The 16,344-nt window shown below is 47.5% G+C and overlaps 1 protein-coding gene across 1 annotated transcript in view; it reads left to right on the top strand.

Annotated features, from left to right (window-relative positions):
• MYO5C (myosin VC) overlaps positions 1–16,344 on the top strand; it is a 92,526-nt gene that overhangs the window by 44,878 nt on the left and 31,304 nt on the right. The window contains exons 16-25 of the mRNA XM_014850527.3: positions 304–401; positions 1,634–1,720; positions 2,238–2,349; positions 3,141–3,352; positions 5,880–6,045; positions 6,371–6,517; positions 7,977–8,141; positions 9,413–9,506; positions 12,199–12,262; positions 14,336–14,516. Of these exons, the coding sequence (XP_014706013.3) occupies positions 304–401; positions 1,634–1,720; positions 2,238–2,349; positions 3,141–3,352; positions 5,880–6,045; positions 6,371–6,517; positions 7,977–8,141; positions 9,413–9,506; positions 12,199–12,262; positions 14,336–14,516 (1,326 nt within the window). The remainder of the gene's footprint in view (positions 1–303; positions 402–1,633; positions 1,721–2,237; positions 2,350–3,140; positions 3,353–5,879; positions 6,046–6,370; positions 6,518–7,976; positions 8,142–9,412; positions 9,507–12,198; positions 12,263–14,335; positions 14,517–16,344) is intronic.

Raw genomic sequence — 16,344 nt, forward strand, 5'->3', positions numbered from 1 at the left:
CATTGTCATTGTCCCTCAACCTCTAAGGCCACACACACCTGAGCAAACCGCATGTTTGGACGATAACATGATTCACTAAGTTCTCTGCTATCTGGGATTCTTGGACAGAGCTGTGGTCCGCCCAGAACAGTAGGACATGCTGATAAACACAGTCATGGACTAAAAGCTTTCGTAACAGATATTTATGCGTCAAGTCAAATTTTCCTCTTCTTGAGTAGCTTACCAAGGTTGGACCTTTTTTTGTCCGCCTTGATCTGAGCATTAACTTTCAGCACAGCTTTGTTCTCTAACCTTGTCCCCTAGTTCCGCAGCTCTCTGTACTTGCTCATGGAGACCCTCAGTGCAACCACGCCCCACTACGTTCGATGCATCAAGCCAAATGATGAGAAGTTACCCTTTGAGTAAGTGTCCTTAAGCACCAGGGAGGGAAACATGGAGGAAGCTGTTTCTGTCATGATGTTGGAGAATTTGCTTATAATTATCTTGAACTTTACTGTTTCTGGGTTTGTTTTTTTTTTTATTAATGTTATGATAGATTACAACCTTGTGAGATTTCAGTTGTACATTTTTGTTAGTCATGTTGTGGGTACACCACTTCCCCCTTTGTGCCCTCCCCCCACCCCCCCTTTTCCCTGGTAACCACCGACTGTTTCTGGGTTTTTAAGTGTCTCATCATAATTCTGCCCTTTGCATACAATGTTAGCACAACCCCTCTGGCTAAGCCACCTCGTCTCCAGGATCAGCAAAGGAGCTAGACTAGAAAGAATAGTCTGCAACTGATGCTTATGCAACTGAGAAAGCCAGGACCTTTTCCTTGGTTATAAGAATTTGTATGTGTTCGTAGGAGAAAGGCTGTGGAGGGGTCAGAAGTTTAACCCTAAAACATGACACGAGACATTAGACTTGTTCCCTAGGGCCCCAAGGAAAAGGTCCCAGATCCTTGAGTGGAAGTTACAGTCTCTCTTAGCTGACTCAAGCTAAGAGGAGGCTAAGGGGGACACGCTGTCCATGGAGGTGGTGAACGTGTCTATGGGTCACCAGGGGGTCAGACCTAAGCCAGAGGACCTCCTGTTGGATGTCTTGTAACGGGAACTCAGGCATCAAATGGGTGCTTGGACGAGGTAAGCTTGAACATTTCTTCCTCTCTGTTGTCATTTGAAGCTCAACACAAGGGCCAGACCCCTACAGGCCTTCTCCTAGTCTCTGGATTCTCTGTATAGCTTTCTGAACTGTCTCAGAGGTACTGTCTTCCTTTGACATCCAACAGATCCTTATTAAGTATTTGCTGGGTGCCTGGCATGGGAATTACAGAGGTGGATCCTGCCTCTAGGAGCTCACAGTCTGGGCAAGTCTGCACACTGTTTAGGGGCATGTTTATCAATTACAATGGCTTAACGCATTACAGTCATATGCTGCGTAATGACGTTTTGGTCAGTGACAGGCCACATATACAATGGTGGTCCCAGCAGATTAGTACCATAGAGCCTAGGTGTGTAGTAGGCACTACCATCTAGGGTTGTCTAAGTCCCCTCTATGATGTTCACACAACGACGAAATCTCCTAACGGTGCCTTTCTCAGAACGTGTCCCCATCCTTAAGCAACATGTGACTGTAGAAACTCATCTACTTTAAGGTTTGACTCCAAAAGAATTGTTCAGCAGCTGCGAGCCTGTGGTGTTTTGGAAACAATTCGCATCAGTGCACAGAGCTACCCTTCCAGGTATGTGGTCAGTCTTTGTTTTCGGGGAATAGTGTCCAACTTCAGGTCCACGCTAAGAACCAAGGGAACAGCTGCGATGTTTTTGGTCAGATACTTTTGTAAAATGCCCCTAAGATTTCTCCCACTGTGCTGTGGGAAGGCGAGAAGAGGGTGATAAATAGGCAGTGTGCAGGACAGAGGCCGCCGTCACCACCACCCCATCACCCCATCACCCATCTCTGCTGCCAGTGAGGGTGCCTGCTGCCTCCCCGGCGCCTCTGGGAAAGGGAGCTGGAGGGGGAGGAAGAAGACAGTGGCTGGAGTGGAGCGTTAACAAAAACAGTCAGGGTGCAGACAGGTGTGCTCTGGGTGAGGTTTAGGAGGTGTCCTGGGAGGGAGATGGGTCAAAGGTCAGGGCCACCATGCCTGGAACAGATCCCACCCCTACCCCACCAACAGTAGCAGGTCTGGGGGGGTCCACAGACATGACACACTTCCTCTCCAGCACACCTCCTTAGCTCCTGGTTTGACTTTCCAGGTGGACGTACATCGAGTTCTACAGTCGCTACGGTATCCTCATGACCAAGCAGGAGCTTTCGTTCGGTGATAAGAAGGAGGTGTGCAAAGTGGTTTTACACAGGCTCATCCAGGTCAGTCATCCTCATCCCCTGGAATCACGGGCTCTTCCTGAGCAGCTCGTCTCCCAGATGCATTTCCTCATCTTTGCCTCTGTCTCAGGACCGCAGTTGTCACGAATGCCTAAGAAGAATGGCAGCGTGCCCCAGCATTTACGTGCTCAGGAGATCAGAGTAGGCACACTCGTGGGGCGTCATCTCCTGGCAGCAGGAGTCTCCTTTAGGGACCCACATCCGAACCCTGGCCTCCCCCAGTATCCTCCTGTCCTGCTCAGTTTCCCCACAATCTAGGGAGCTTCCCTGGGCCTGGCTAATGTTACACAGTCAACTAGAGGGACAGTAAGCCAGGGGTCTTCCAGACACGGTTCCCAGTGTGGATTTGAGTTATTGCTGAAGCCATGGATTATGATAGAAAAGAGGTAGAGAAAGAGTTTCGATGGCCAGGAAAGGGGGTGGTGAAGAGAAGCCAAAATGAAGACAGAAACCAAGCCTTTCCAGGTGCCTCTGCTCTTTTGTGCAAACCACATAGGAAAGGCTGAGAATCTCCAAGAATATACACCCGCTGCTCACCCCACAGGTGGACATCTCAGCCTCAAGTCCACTTCTTTCTCCCAAAAGTGGCTTTAAACAGACAAGTTAAAATACAAACTTCTGGATCACAATCAGAATTTTTCTGCTTTGTGCCAAAGAACAGATATGTCAAAATAACCATGTTTTTGGCATGTTTGAACCTCTAAATATCTTTTCCAAATACTGTAGAAAATCTGAAAGATTTTGTTTCTGATTATATCCTTTTTCGTTTCCAGGATTCTAATCAGTACCAGTTTGGTAAAACCAAAATTTTCTTCAGAGCGGGACAAGTGGCTTATTTAGAGAAACTCCGATTGGATAAACTGAGGCAGAGTTGTGTCATGATACAAAAGCACATTCGTGGCTGGCTCCAGAGAAAAAAATTCCTCCGAGAGAAACAAGCTGCCCTGATAATCCAGCGGTACTTCCGGGGTCAGCAGACCGTGAGGTATGTGGGAACCAAGGAAGAGTGTGGAATTGTAGAGCTTTCTTCGCCCCTTACCTCCATGGGGAGGGGCCTGTCAAGGACAAAGGGCCTTTCTCCTGGGACCTGGGGTACAGATGTGTGTGTGGGTCCCCAAGGTGGCCATGAGCCTTGAGGTGAGAAGGGTGTCTTCAGGGGCAGATAGTGCTGACTCTGCCTGTTGTCACCATGTGGCAGAGGTGACAACCAGGACCCTGAGGAGAGGAAGCCCCCATCAAGGTGTTGCTAAAGAAGGTCAGATTCCCAGTGAGACCGGGGAGAGGCACTGGGCCCCTTGTCTATGGGAATTGAAAATGCCTGAGATGATCAGAGTCCTAGTGAAGCCCCTGAGTAAGGACGCCGTGAATAGCCGCTGATGAGCTTACGTGCATATGGCGGGGGTGGCGGGGATGGGACATAATACCTGAGGGGATCCATGGCAAGGCCCCGCCAGCAAACACAGAGCCCCCGGGTGGGGCTACCGCATTGGCCCCTAGGGCATGGCTGAGTGGAGGGCAGTTCCACCAGCCTCGCCCCTCCTACCCCTCCTTGAGTGCTTCCAAGAGGCCGTGGCAGGCTGGCCAGTGAGACAGGCATCCTTTCTGGATAGCATTGTGTGCTTCTGTGTGTCCACCCTGCCTCCCTCCTTGGCAGGCTGTGAGGGTAGTTGAGAAGGCAGGTGTTTAAGGATCAGGCTGTGCCACTGAGCCTGACCTCTTCCCGAGCTTGAGGCCTGGCCTCCAGCAGCATCTGGGCTTCTCCCTGTGGTTGATGCACTGCAGCCTTCAGTTCAGCACAACCCAAATGGACTTGCCGTTTCACCCACCTGCCCCAGGTGACCGTCTTACGTGCACGCGCAGCCAGGCTCCCCTCCCGTGCCCCTGGATCAGTTAATAGCAGCAGTCTACAGGGGAGGAAACTCGAGTTATCCTCTTCCCCAGATTCATCCTCCCTTTCCGTTTGGGAATTACCACGACAATTCTACCCTCCCTTGCCTTTTGTGTCTGTCCTGTTCCTCCATTCCCGTACCCCTACCCTGAGTGAGGTCTTCATCATCTCGTGCCTTGCAGTCTTACAGCACAGCCCTCCACCTGTGCCTTTCTCTCCCATCTTCCTAAAGTGGGGCCTGATGGAGCCACTGCCCTGCTCCTGCCTATACTGCCTCCAGGGGCCCCTGCTTCCAGCAGAAGAGCACTCAGTCTCTGACATGGATGGTGTTCAAGGCCCCCATGGCCTAGATGCCCTCATAAGAATGGACATTCTGTGAGGACAGGGGCTATACTTGTCTGGTTCCTGTTGCATCCATACCTAGAACACAGCACAGTGGCTATCACGTAGTAGGTGTTCAATAAATATATATATATATGTTTTTTGCTGAGGATGATTAGCCTTGAGCTTACATCTGTTGCCAGTCTTCCTCCACTTTATATGAGGGTCGCTGCCATAGCATGGCTGACTAGTGGAGTAGGTCCACGCCTGGGATCCAAACCTGCAAACCTCAGCCCACTGCAGCAGAGCGTGCTGAACTTAACCACTATGCCATTGGGCTGGCCCCCAATAAATATATTTTTTGAATAACAAATGGTCCCCATCTATTTTTCTAACCTCACTGACTGCTAATTTTCTCCATGTATCTTATAGTCTAGCAATTCCAGACATTCTTCTTTTCTGAGTGTTTCAGACACTACTAGACCTCCATGCCTTCTCTGGTCCTGCAGCTTGAGATTCCTTTTCTAACCTTCGTTGTCTAAAGAAATCCCTTTCCGTCAAGGGCTGGCTCCCGTGTCAGCCCTTCCCAAGCAGAATGATAGTTCTGTAAGATCTCTCTTACAGCTCTCTTAGTAGTCATTTTCTTTTTCCTCTTATCTCTCTTGGCCATTTGTCAGTCTGTCTCTTCCATGAGGTTGCAAACTCTGAAGGTAAGAACTTTGTCTTCACTTCCAGTCCTTTAGATAGGAGTCAGCAAACTTTCTGTAAGGGCCAAATACTTTGGGCTTTTTGGGCCGTGCAGTTTCTCTCACAACTGTTCAACTCTGCCATGGAAGCATGAAGTCAGCCATGGGCAATATGTAAATAGTCGGTGTGGCTGTGTTCCGATAAAACTCGACTGTAACATGTGGAGGACTGCAGATTTGGCCCCAGGCCGTAGTTTGCCAACCCCCGATCCAGAGCCCGCAGCGTAATTTCCCACAAGAGCACATGCAGTGCCAAAGCACAGTTTTCTGATCAAGGTCTCTGGGTGCATGAGTGACGGACTGATCAGCCTGATACGAAGAGTGTGAAAGTTCACATGTGGTTCCTCGTGCCTGGATCCTCGTTCAGAGCAGGGTGAAGAGGAGAGGATGACTGATCTTGAGTAGGCGCTAGAATAAGCCACTTGCAGAGTTTAATGTGTGGATTTGCAAAACGTTTGAATATTCCTGAGTGAAAAGGGCTGCACCAGCTTGTCAGTCTGTTGTAGAAGTCGGTGCTCTGTGGATAACAGATTTACTCTACATTCTTTTTAACCAAGGAAAGCTGTCACCGCAACAGCCTTGAAAGAAGCGTGGGCCGCCATAATCATTCAGAAGTACTGTCGTGGATATCTTGTTCGCAACTTGTACCAGCTGATTCGTGTGGCCACCATCACCGTCCAGGCCTACACCCGAGGATTCCTGGCCAGGAGGAGGTATCGAAAGGTGCGCCTGAGACCACGTGCTTTCTTGGGACGTGGGTTTCTCAGGGCTCATGTTATTTCTCACCAATAGTAATGAGAGAGTTTCTTTGCATGATGTGGAGCAGAGAGCTCTGGTATGCGACAGTCTGTTCATGCATGTCTGCTGCAGGTAGGACTTGGTTACTGTTTCCGAAGTCTAGGGATAATAGGGCTGTGCGGGTTCATTACAAGAAATTCATGTTTTACGCTGTGGGAATGTTTTAGTAGTCGCATCTCTCAACATTGGAGGAGTCGATGAGAGAAACAGTGGAGATCCAGTCTGCATTTCACAAAATCTTGTTTTAAAGATGCTGGAGGAGCACAAGGCTGTGATCCTTCAGAAATATGCACGGGCGTGGCTGGCCAGACGCAGATTCCAGAATATCCGACGATTCGTGCTCAACATTCAGCTTACTTACAGGGTCCAGCGTTTACAGAAAAAGCTAGAAGATCAGGTAGATGTTCATAATGCATCTTTCATATGTACTTTTTCTGACAGATATATTTTGTTCTGGGCCAATTCTTTAGCTATACTGTCGAGATTTATGCCCATGTTAGGAGGGTCAGACAGTTTATATGGACCACCTGGACTAGAAAACACAAGCACACTGTAAAGGGCTGCCACATGTGGTTGTGTATATTTTACACTGCACATAGTCACTTGCCCAAGAGCCTAGGTGAGGCTGAAATCCAGCTTGGCTTCAACTTCCAGCTCATGTGCGTTGGCATAAAGCTGTACCTCCTTGAGGCAGGGGGACCTTTTTCTAATTTGCACAAAGATGCTATCTGCGTGCCAAGCCATGCTCCCTCAGTGCTGTGTTGGCCCAGAGGAACTGCCATTTTCAAATTTGCCCAAAGGTCCATATGGTTTGGCTGCAGCCCTGCCTAGTTTGGGAAGACGCCCCACATCATTCCCACTCGTAGGAAAAAAAAATCCATACACTGTCATCCACTGGGGAAGGGCTGTGGAATATGCAGTGTCCAGATCTATAAAACTCACTCCCAGGCCTGTCTCAGATAATACTGAGGTTCTGCTAAGGCGAACTGTAAACTTAGCCCTGAGCTAGACCATACGAGTCCTTAGTGGATGAACGTGCAAACAAACCGACTTGAGATTTTGGTGCATTTTGTCCTCCTTGTGCTGCTGTGTAACAAGAGTGCATGTTATATGGCTTGTGCAGAACAGCACTGAAATCAGCCATAGCCAACTGGGAGCAGGGCCCGTGGGACTCCCAACACTGCCCGGGCTCTGCTCTAGGTGTATTCCTGTGCTCGGGCTGCCATAACAAACCACCACAGGCTGGGCAGCTTACACAACAGACATCTATTTTCTCACAGTTCTGGAGGCTGGAAGTCCAAGATCAAGTTGTTGGTAGGGTTCCTTTCTTCTGAAGTGTGTCTCCTTGGCTTGCACTTGGCCATCTTCTCCCTGTGTCTTCACATCATCTTCCTTCTGTGTGTATCTTTGTCCTAATCTCTTCTTATAAGGACACCAGTCAAACTGGATTAGGGCTCACCTCATTTTACCTTGATTGCTTTTTAAAGACCCTAACTCCAAATGCAGTCATGTCCCAAGGTACTGAGTATTAGGACTTCAAGACGTGAATTTGGGGGTGGGCAGTGCAGGACGCAGTTCAGCCTGCAACTCTAGGGTTGTCTTGGAGCTCCAGGATTGGACTGTTCCTACTATAAAACAGCCACCAGCTCAGGAAGACATTTGCCTGACCAGGTAGATCTTCCTTGCTATTTTCACTGGGATGAAGATGCTGGTACCTGCCATCGTAATGAGAAATGTGATCAGTGTACATAAACCTCTGATAGATTTAGATGCCATGTTAAAGGTTGTGAGACACAAATGGAACAGCATCTTTATTTTGGATAAACCCCTAAGCATCTGCTGTTTCTTTTCTCTAGCACAAAGAGAACCATGGGCTGGTGGAGAAGCTGACCAGCCTGGCTGCTCTTCGGGCCAGTGATGTGGAGAAGATTCAGAAACTGGAATCAGAACTGGACAGAGCAGCTACCCACAGGCACAATTATGAGGAGAAGGGGAAGAGATACAAGGCTGCCATGGAAGAGGTCTGTGTTGGTGGTGACCCTGGAAATGTGTCGTGAGTCTGTCCGTGGAAGAGATCGCAGTGCAGCATTTTCCCACACAGCGGATTTCTGCAGAGCACATCACATTTTGCTATTGGCTTCCATTACCAGAGGGAGCCTGCCTTTTAGGGGAGGGGAGATCAGAGGTGTAGAGTCTGGGGGAAGAGGCGGAGGCTCATGCTACAAGAAGCGCAACATAAGGTTTCCTCTTCTTTTCAACTTTTGTCAAGTGATGAAAGGCATGAGAAGGAGCCCTGGTTGAATGCTTCCCTCTCTTCCAGGATGACTTGGTCCCCTATCGCTTGTCCATCTGGTGTGTGCCCTGAAACGTCTTCCCCAGAACAGTAGTGCAAAGCTTGGGGCAGGTTTTCATCTCTGTGGTGTAGGAGAAAGAGCAGTAGACATAGAAATCAGATGTCCCGGGTTCAAATCTTGTCTTTGCTACTGCCTGGCTGGGCAGCCTTAGGCAAGTCCCTTACCCTCTCTGAACTTTAGTTCCATCCTATATAAAATGGGAATAACAAAAAGGGACTGATAGAGTTGTTGTGATGTTAAAATTGTCAGATGAGGTAATTTAACCAAATGCCTATCATAGAGCCCGGCATAAGCGTGAGCTAGTGTTTTCTGAGGTGGTGGACTTTATTACCATCCATTCTCCTGCACTTTCCAAAGTCCTACAGCACCCAGAGTTGTGGTGGTCTGAAGCCCCGGGGCATCCCTCTGCCCTCAACATCGCCCAGTGCCCAGCTGCACCCACACAGCTGCTGGCGTTGCCCACCCTGCCAGTCACTAACCATCAGCACCAAGGGGCCTCCAGCTGCCAGCAAGCACTTTACCAAGAGAATCTAGAACTTCTGTCGTGGTCACACATCCTTCCTGATTGATAACACTCTCAAAGTGCGAATCCACTCTATATCATATATTATTTATATCATATTAAATATACAAATACCCTGGTTATCAAGAAGCTCAAGAAAAGGATAGAGGAGTTTCCTTGACTTTGAGGAGACCTTGGCTTTGAATCTTTCTCCTTGATTTTAACCATTGCTGGGCCCGGTTGGGCACGAGTGTCTCCTTGAAGTCGTGTGGAGCCCTCGCATGTGAAACTGAGTGCAGCATCTTGCAGTGGGCTGGTACCTGTTGTTATCTGTGGACAGGAGTGGTGACCGGGAAAAAGTTCCCCAAGAGAGGCACTGATGGCAAAACTTGAAGTGAGGTTTTCAAAAAGCTTTTTGTTATCTTCCCTTTGCTAGAAATTGGCAAAGCTTCAGAAGCATAATTCAGAACTGGAAATACAAAAAGAGCAAATACAGCTGAAGCTCCAAGAGAAGACAGAAGAGTTGAAAGGTAAGGCCCAGGGTGGCCTGATACATACATTCATAAGTTCCCTTGTCCAGTCCCTCGGGGAAAACTACTGGGTATGAACCGAGGGTTAGGCCGAATCAGGAGTCTGGTGTATACTTAGTGTAAGGAGAGAATTTTTGCTCCACAGAGAATAACTATATTTTAATTGCGGTAACTTTATCCTTTAGGTTCATCTGTTTTATTTCCATCTTTTGTCAGACTGCACAGCAATCCCTGACTCAGGACCTCCTGGGCCATTTGCAAAGCACAGGTGGTTAGGCCATCAGCCTGGAGCTTTTCCATCAGGAAATGGGGGCGTGTGTCTGTGTGTGTGCATGGGTGTGTCTGTGGGTGGTGGTGGCAGGGGTGGTTCAGACATCTGTGTTTTTTTGTTTTTTTGTTTTTTAACTTTGTGCCGATCCCGATCCACAGTTAGGGTAATGTTGGAGTCGTTTGTTGCTTGCCAAGGATTTGTGGTCAAATTTGACATCTGTCTAAGTTACTTGGTCTAAGTGGTACCCACATCCTCTGTCACTGCCCTGGCCCTGGACGAAGGGCCCTCCTTAGCGCTTGAGCCACGTCACCCGCAGGCTGTCAGAGGCAGACCCCTGCAACCAGTGGTATCACTTTCATTTAGGGCTTTGGGCAGCTACCCTGAGCCTAGCTCTGTCCGTCCTTAACTTTTCAGCTCAAATTCTAATCGCAAGAACTTGGTATAAATCATTCCAACAGGACCATGAGCCTGGTGGTTCCTGACCAGAGAGTTTAAATCACCACACTCGATTATCTATCTTGTCCAGGGATCTTTGCCTTAAGCTCCGACGTGGAGGCAGCTGGAGCAGGAGGGTTCAGGCCTGGGCATCCAGCACATGCCTTAGGCCCAGTGAGTGGTGGATACACCAGGATCCAGAGGGGCACAGGAGCCCTGGGGTTCATGTGAGAGTGTGGGAGAAGCACATGTGGGCAGGATGAAGTAAACATCCCGAGTCCTGGCCAACAGAGTAGGAGAGGCCGTTCAGATGATGCCAAGGACGGGCATGACCTCCTGCTCCAGATCCTGCGTGCCCTCCAGCCTGTCTCTAAGGACTGATGGTATGAGCATTGATGAACAGAGGGAGGTCAGAGGTCTGTGAGTAAACCTCACACCCGAGTTAGAGAAGGCCTTTCCTCCAGCTTTTCTATTACAGTACCCTCCTCTTGGGAATTTGTTGTGTTTTCTAACTTCGAGTGGAATTTCCCACAAGAAAATTTAAATTCCCACAAGTGTGTCGTGAAAATTATATATTTGACAGCATCGACATATTTGGGTGGATAATTTTATACCTCCTCCTAAAAAGTGCCTGAAAACTTTCAAACCCAGTGTTGATGAACTGCTTATCCTGCGGGTCTCCCTACACACGGCAAACCATGTTTTGTGAGAAGCACCAACGTTCGTTTACCCTGTGACCTGTGACTAAGGGATGTTATCATGTGTCGCTTCCCCTTTTTGAGATTCCAGCTCAGACACCGTCCTGCTGCCCTTAGGAAGAAAGTCGTATTTGGGCAGCCTCTGTAGCCCCTTTGCAAATGGCCCGAGATGGTATGCGCCAGAACTGAAGCCAGTTAATGTGAGCGAATTGAAAATGGAAATTATGTCAAATATGTTGGCCTCTAAATGAAAGCTTAAGCATTTTCCCGAGTATTTCCTGGCTAACTCATGATGTTCTAAAGCAATCATTTTGATCCAGGGACATTTGATGCTACTTTGGACAAACTATTACGGTTGGCTTTTTAAAATTTTAACCAGGTAATTGGGAGGATTGCTATTGTCTCCTCATCCCTGGGCTCCCCTCTTGGGCAGGACTCAGAAATGAGAGAGAACTCGAGGATGGGTGTCAGCTCAGTACAGAGAGGGATGTCGGGCTGTGATGGGCTGCACCGTTTGTGTGTGGACATGGTGGGAGTGTGGGACTGTCATAGCACAGACTGGCCAGAGCCCCGGGGACTGTTCCCTAGTTGTCCGGTGCCCCTTTACCCTACGGGTTGTAGTAGAGACTCTTGTATTTAAACGCAACAGTGGCTCTTTTATACTTCCTCTTCCCCACATGAAGGCAGACACTTTATCATTTTTTTGGTTATCGTGAATGAGTGGTTCTCAACCAAGGTGCATTTGTTCCGCTCTCCCTTCAGGGGACATTTGGTAATGTCGGGAGACACTTTTGGTTGTCACAGCTGGAGCAGAGGTGCTGCTGGCTTCTGGCAGGTGGAAGCCAGGCATGCTGCTCAGCATCCTACCGTGCACGGGATGGCCCCGCTCTGCAGCAAAGAAGCATCCAGCCTGAAGTGTCAATAGTGCCGAGATTGAGAAACCAAATCATAAATGATCATGTTTCTCCCAAAGGGTTTCTGTTCTAATAATAATGTTTTGTCTCAAAGTCAATATGTCCATTTTAATCAAACAAATGACATTCAGACCAATGAAAGTGCTATAAATGAAACTCTTCATAGATTCCAATATGACATATTTGTGAGAATTATTATTTTGAACTCCCCCTTATCCATATTTCTAATTTTTAAAAATGACAATCTCATCTTAAGTCCTATTGGTAGTAAATATCCTGTGATTGTTCTTACAGTCTCAGTTTCTTAAACTTGACATGAAACAGTCAAGGCGTTGGTGTGCGGACATATTTCAAAAAGCCTTCTCTTTTCACAGAAAAGATGGATGACCTCACCAAGCAGCTCTTTGATGATGTGCAGAAAGAACAAGAACAAAGAAGGTATGACATCTAGTTTGCCTTAAAGCTCCTGCTTCCTCCTCTCTCTGCTGTCTTCTGTTTGCTTCTCGGCTTGCAGGTAGCAGAGCACAGGTACAGGAGAGCGGGCGTGAGTATTTCGGGGAAGTGAGAGACGTCGAGAGTGGTGAGAGCGAGGTCCCACAGTGCACCTCTCAGACGCTGCACAGCTTCTGCACTTGTGGGCAGCGGACTCCTGGGAATGGCTTGCTTTCCCTTTATTGCTAAGACAATGAAAAATTTAGAGGCTGTCACCCCTTTCAACTTCCATTAATTCCAAGGAAGTAAGATTATTGCTTAGGAAATAAACCGCCCTCCCTTCCCCACCTGTTGTGTCTGTTAACTTATCTCTCGCCCCAGAAAATACGGGATGTAACCCTCCTCACAAAGGTGAAGGCGGGTCCCCATGACCTTGTACTGTACCGGCCCCATCTTTCCTATCTCAGTATCAAACCCTTTGCTAATCTCCAACGACTCCAGTCTCGCTCCCTTCTCTTAAGGCGTCAACTCAAAGGCTTTTAGATCTCAAAGGAGGGATGCGTGGTGGGGTGTTGGGGAGATGGAACATTCTTGGCATATCTCTGTTGGGGGCTGGAGGGCTCAGGGCTGCCTGGGGTGGCAGGACCTACGGCTGCCCTGTGCAGTTAGTTAGCAGGAAAGCTTGGGTCTGGTGAGGAGGCCAGATGCCAGACAGTTAGGGGAGGGAGTGTCGCTGAAGAGCTCCAGGAGTTCACACATACATGAAGTGTTTGATGAGCCTACATCAGTTTTACAATACAGGTATTTGACACTTTACCTTGAATAATCAATTTTTCAATGAACTCTTAACTCTGGGAGAGGAGCTCAGGTCTTCGCACCTCACCCTGTCCTGGGGCCACTAGGGAGTCATCATTTCGAGCAGGGGACTTAGAGAGCCAGGCTGAGCCAAGTCACTTTGAGCTCCTTGCTGTCCTCATCAGCACTCTCCTGTAGCTCGGCTGGTCCCCATTCGGCTGACTGGGGAAGGCTTGGCCTCCGTCACGACCCTCAAGAGGCACAAAGATGCCTGCAGTCTGTCGGTGCTCTCCTGACCCGTTTAGGCTGCGAGTCTAACAGTCTTTTCATGTGAGACTTCTCGTTGCAGTTTGCTTCTTCAAAGGTATTTTTTATTGGGCGCTTAGGAGCACTGTGGTTTTTTTTGAAAAACCTGAAAGCAAAGTTAAAAACTTAGTTAATGTCTATAAAAGGAAATGAAACAAAAATCTATTGGGAATGTAACTCTCTTCCTTGGGGTTTTTCCCTTTGTGCTGTAAAAGCAAGTCGTAAAATGAACCAAGTTGACAGCCCAGCAAGTAGAATGATGATTTAATAAACTCAGGGAGCCTCTAGGACTGCATCAGTTCTGAATGGGCCCCTGTGGCTGTGTTGGGCTGGTCTAGGTCATGTATCTCTCTTTGGTTATTTTCTTGGTCAATCACCCCATATTTAATTGAGCAACTCTCTCACGGAAATTGGGTTTCCATGGACTTCTGGGCACCTGGATTTACTTTAGTTTATTCCAGTATATTTGAAGGGCTGGATCCTTTGACATATTAAATGGCTGTGGTAACTTGTTTAGGAACAACCCAAACCCCTCAAGGATCCTTGGGACTGGGCAGGGGCCAAGACTTGGCAGAATGGGCCAAGGTCTTTGCTGAGGGAAGTGGCCCCTCCCAGTGGTGGCTGAGGGAAGTGGTCCCCTACCACATAGAACCAGTGAGGCTTCGAGAATATAGTACCCCCAACTACCACTGAGTCTTTAAGTTCAGCCTCCCTATCTTGTATTTCCTGTGCGTGACTGTTGTATAACCACACTTCTCAGATCAGAAGGTGTAAGAAGCTTCTTTAACCCAAGGGGACAGGAAACAGACAGCTCAAAATAAGGCTGTTGTCTATTGGAACTGTCACAATCGATGCTAATTGACTTGTCTCCTCCTTTCTGAGTCTCCTCTTGTTATTTTCAAAATGATGTATTGGTCTAATTCAGAATAAAGACTTTAGAGACAATTCTTAATTGTTTTTTTCTCTTTTGCTGCCTAGACTTCTTGAAAAAAGTTTTGAACTGAAAGCACAAGACTATGAGAAGCAGATCTGGTCTTTGAAAGAAGAAATTAAAGCTCTCAAAGATGAGAAAATGCAGCTGCAGCATCAACTGGAGGAAGAGTGCATCACCGCCGATGGCTTAAGAGGAGAAGTGGCCCAACTGAGGAAGCAGGCGAAGGTAGAAGCCGCTTCTTACTTTTCCAGGTGCTCTTTGGCTAAGTCATCTGACCTGCATGGAGCGAGCAGTTTCACGTTCCCACAGGATCAGACACCTAAAAGCATCTGTGTAAAGGCCAAAGTCGAAAGGACCCTGATTCCTTCAGTTCTCCCAAGTGTACACCCCCAAGCTGCCTTTGACCTCACAATAATTGTTTTTCATATTTTAAAAGTCAGCTTTCTAACTTTTTTGAAGTTATATTTACATAAAGTTATTCAAATATGTTGATCTAGAGAATACTTCCAAATTGCATTCTAAATTGATGTGAGCCCTTGTTATACTATCCATCATGTTGTTATATATCCAGAAACACCTGTTTCAAAATTAAATTACCTTATTATCAGAACCTTCCATTTTAAATGTTTGCCAGAAAATCCACAAAAACAATGATGCATGCTGGGAAAATCAAGCCTTATTGAATTCCCTCTCCACTAGAAGAACAAACCTGCGTGTCCCTGTGTTCTTAAATGCAAAACATTTCAGTGTAAGATCGGAAAGCTTTCAAGCTTCCGCTAAATATGTGAAACATGTGTTAGTAGAATATTTATTAAGATTATGCAGATATTCTCTGTAATTGTCATGGAAGGGCCATGTGTGGATTAGAAGAGCTTTAGGAATCACTCTGGGTCACATTTGCACGTCACAGCAGAGCTGTCCCTATTGTCTGGGCCCTGGTTTCCTATTATTTAAAAGTAGGAGATTGGACTGTGGGATCAGGAAGGAGCACATATTCCTGTGACTGCTTCATTCTTAGCAGTCACACAAGACCGTGTCAGTCTGTGGGAGTCCTGTCATCTGGCCACAGTCTGTATCTCGGGAAATCCTATGGCGGCACTTGGAATAAGGCACTGGTATTTGTCACTCACTTCCTCTTTGGTAGCTGAAACTGTGGTCCAAACACTCCAACGTGGTATGTTAAGGAGATTATTCTGATTTTCAAGGAAAATAAATGCATCATCATCAAGTTATACATGGTACATGTTATAACATGTTACACATAACATGTTGAACATGTTGCACATTATAACACGTCATACATGTTACACATAACACGTTATAAATTATATATGTTATGCATTATAACATTATACATATTATAATTAGTCTGTAAGCAAATACACACATGACTTAGTGTGTTGATTGAAACCTCACAAAGGGCAGGGCTTTCGGATTGGCTAGTTGGGGGCCCCCATCAGGATGCCACGTGCCGCTGAACAGGCCGTTTAACCTAACCAGCTTCAGTTTTCCAATCTATAGAAGATCTCTCTGCTCACCTCATGGGCCTGATATAAGGATTAGGTTGTGTATGTAAAGCGATCAGTGAATGTCGATTTGATCTTCCTTCTCACCCGCTATGGAAAGAGGAGCTGTAGCCCTTAAACACTTAGACTAACCGAGAAAATATCAAGGGGGGTTGTTCACCTCTGCCTGTCTCCTGCAGCTACAAAAACACAAACCTGTGACCCTTACTCAAGCTGAGCTCACAAGGTAAATTAAGGCAGAATACAGCCTCTTCCCCACCCCCAGAGCTGCCCCTCCGTGGACCCCAGTCTTGCCCCCACCGCCAACTCCCGACCTCCTGGCTGCCCCTGGCCCTGCTGCTGCACCACCTCTAGTCCTAGGGGAGCCCGAGCCTGTGTTTCCGAAGGGGGCAGCCTTGTCCACATCCTTGCGTCCGAGAGGTCACACAGTGAAAGAATGTATGGAAATTTTACTTCTTTCAGCTCTCCTTCCTCCCCACCCCGCCCCAAGCTTGTAGTAAGTAATTATTTTTTCCCTTTATATGGTA

This window comes from Equus asinus, chromosome 2 (genome assembly GCF_041296235.1).
Source record: "Equus asinus isolate D_3611 breed Donkey chromosome 2, EquAss-T2T_v2, whole genome shotgun sequence".
Lineage (NCBI taxonomy): Eukaryota > Metazoa > Chordata > Mammalia > Perissodactyla > Equidae > Equus > Equus asinus.